The sequence below is a fragment of the Orycteropus afer genome, unplaced genomic scaffold (assembly GCF_000298275.1).
Source record: "Orycteropus afer afer isolate SDZICR_OR568_19922 unplaced genomic scaffold, OryAfe1.0 scaffold00128, whole genome shotgun sequence".
NCBI lineage: Eukaryota > Metazoa > Chordata > Mammalia > Tubulidentata > Orycteropodidae > Orycteropus > Orycteropus afer.
In genome coordinates this window covers 6,517,920-6,520,243 of record NW_006921715.1, presented here as the reverse complement: position 1 = coordinate 6,520,243, position 2,324 = coordinate 6,517,920, and the positions used below count along the sequence as shown (strand labels likewise).

General features: G+C 64.4%; 1 protein-coding gene across 1 annotated transcript in view; it reads right to left on the bottom strand.

Moving 5' to 3' along the window:
• ZFYVE21 (zinc finger FYVE-type containing 21) overlaps positions 1 to 2,324 on the bottom strand; it is a 13,539-nt gene extending 11,215 nt beyond the window's left edge. Inside the window, exon 1 of the mRNA XM_007944579.1 lies at positions 2,187 to 2,324. Coding sequence (XP_007942770.1) covers positions 2,187 to 2,324 — 138 coding nt within the window. The remainder of the gene's footprint in view (positions 1 to 2,186) is intronic.

The following is a 2,324-nucleotide window of genomic DNA, read 5'->3' as shown; positions in this document are numbered from 1 at the left end:
AGGGTCTCCAAGGCTGTCAGTCTTCACAGAAGCAAAGCCCAAACCACACCCACTGCCCTGGACTCCATTCTGACCCACAGCGCCCCTAGAGGACAGAGTGGAACTGCCTCAGAGGGTCTCCCAGGCTGTCACTTTTACAGAGGAGACTACCTCATCTCTCTCCTGTGCAGCAGCTGGTGGGTTGGAACCGCTAACCTTTGGGTTACCAGCCTAATACTTTAAACCACTGTGCGACCAGAGCTCTTTATACTGATATGTGTGTGTGTGTATATATATAAAAAACCTCACTGCCATTGAGTCGGTTTCCAACTCACAGCAACACCTCCTTGGGTTTCCGAGGTGGTATCTCTAAGGAAGTAGATTGCTCAGCATTCCTTCCAAGGAGTGGCTGGTGGGTTTGAACCGCCAGCCTTCTGGTTAGCAGTCAAATGCCTTAGGCACTATGCTACCAGAGCTCCTTTTATACTGGTATGGGGGTTCCTAATGCCATCTGAGTGGGGTCTTCTAAAAAAGAAGGGGCATAGCCACACCAAATGTAAAACAACCTTGAAGATGCTATGAAGTTTAAGAGAAACTTCCAAGGGACACTGTAAGCCGAGAAGTCGAAGTCTCTCTTCTCTCTCTCTCTCTCTCTCCCTCTCTGTCTCTCTCTCTTTCTCTCTCTCTCTCTCTCACACACACACACACACACACACATCAGTGGGACCAGAATGTCAGGGGCAGCGACAGAAAACGACACCTAGAAGGTCTCCCTGCAGGGAGCAGGGAAGGCAGTTTGGTGCCTCGCTCCTCTGTGGACAGGTGTTCTTCTGAACCCACAACACAGGGGGTCCATGGCCTGGCGGGAGGTGGTCACCTTCCTGCCACAAGCTCCCGGTGTGCACCCTCACTTCCACAGGCTGCCTGCCTGCTCCTGCAAAGCTGCTGGGGCCTGGCGGGCCAGGTAAGTCACAGCCATGTTGGTTTCCTGGCTGGACTACAGTCACTCTGTCTCTCGTTTCAAATCCTCTTCTCACAGCACTGACCCCGGGGCTAAGGTCAAGGAAAAGGACGTTCTGTGAGTGCACAGACAGACACCGAGTGAAAAAGGCTGGACAAGAGGCGCAGGGCCGGGCGCAGCCTCTCGGCCCGGGCTCGTCCCACGGAGGGCAGTGCCAGCGCAGGGGCCCTCCCCGTCTGTTCCTGCACAAGCCGGGTCCTCCCTAGCACCTGCACGGCTGGCCGCCGGTGGCGCTCCCGGGCGAGGGGAGTCCAGGTGCACCCGTCCTGTCTCTAGACCTGACCTCTGCTCTGAAACGGAACGACAGGCGTGCACGTAGCGCGTGCCCCACTGGGGAGAGGCGGGGCTCCTGGCGGTGGGGGGTCCCTCCAGCAGGGAGTGGGCTCCACCCTGGCGGGCACCCCGCCCTCCCTGGCCGTCTGCACACCCCTGCTCCCCGCGCCCTCCACCCGCCTTCCCAGGGCCCCCCACAGGGGCAGGGCCCGCCAGGCCCCGTGGCTCGGCGTCGCTCCAGCAGCTCGGCCCAGGCGGGGGGTCAGACGAGCTGGCGGCCGTCGCGCAGCACCAGGGAAGGGCGGGCGGGGGCTGCAGGAGAGCCGAGCAGGAACGGAGCACGGAGGGCTGAACGGAGCAGACGGGCGATCCTGGCGACAGGCAGCCCAGGAGGGGTGGGCACGCTGGGCACCAGTCCCCGGGGCTCCGCCGGGGCTGCGGGCAGGCCCCGGGGCCGGGCCGGGGAGCTCCGGAGCTCATTACGTGGTCCGCAGGGCACCGGGGGCCACGACGGACAGGTCACCGGGAGTGGGACGAGGTCAGGGGGACCCCGAGGGGCTGGGACCGGACGGCCCTCCGAGACGCACGGGGAACCCCAGGAACGCTGGGGGAGTCGAGGCGGTCCCAACCGGACGCACAGACCCCAAAGAACGGAGACCCAAGGCCCGCCCACGGGGACCCCAACAAGGGCGCGCGGGTCCGGGGAACGCGAGGAACGCCGACGGGTGGGGCGGGGACGAGACGGCCCCACCCGGGCGCACGGAGGCCCCAACGAACGGAGACAGAGGAGGCTCCCAGAGGCACCCCAGGAGGGTCGCGCGGGCCGGGGTGCCATGGGGAACCCAGGGGTGCGCGAATCCCTGGGCACACTGGGACCCCGAAGGGCGCGCGGGTGCGGCCGCGGGCGCCCTACCTCCTTGTCTGGTACCCACGGCGGCTCCTCCAGGCCGAAGGGGCTACTGAAGGCGCGATGCTCGGGCACCATGCGCAGGCCGCTCGGGGAGCGCACCAGCTTCTTGGCGTCGCGGCGCGCGGCCACCTCCGAGGACAT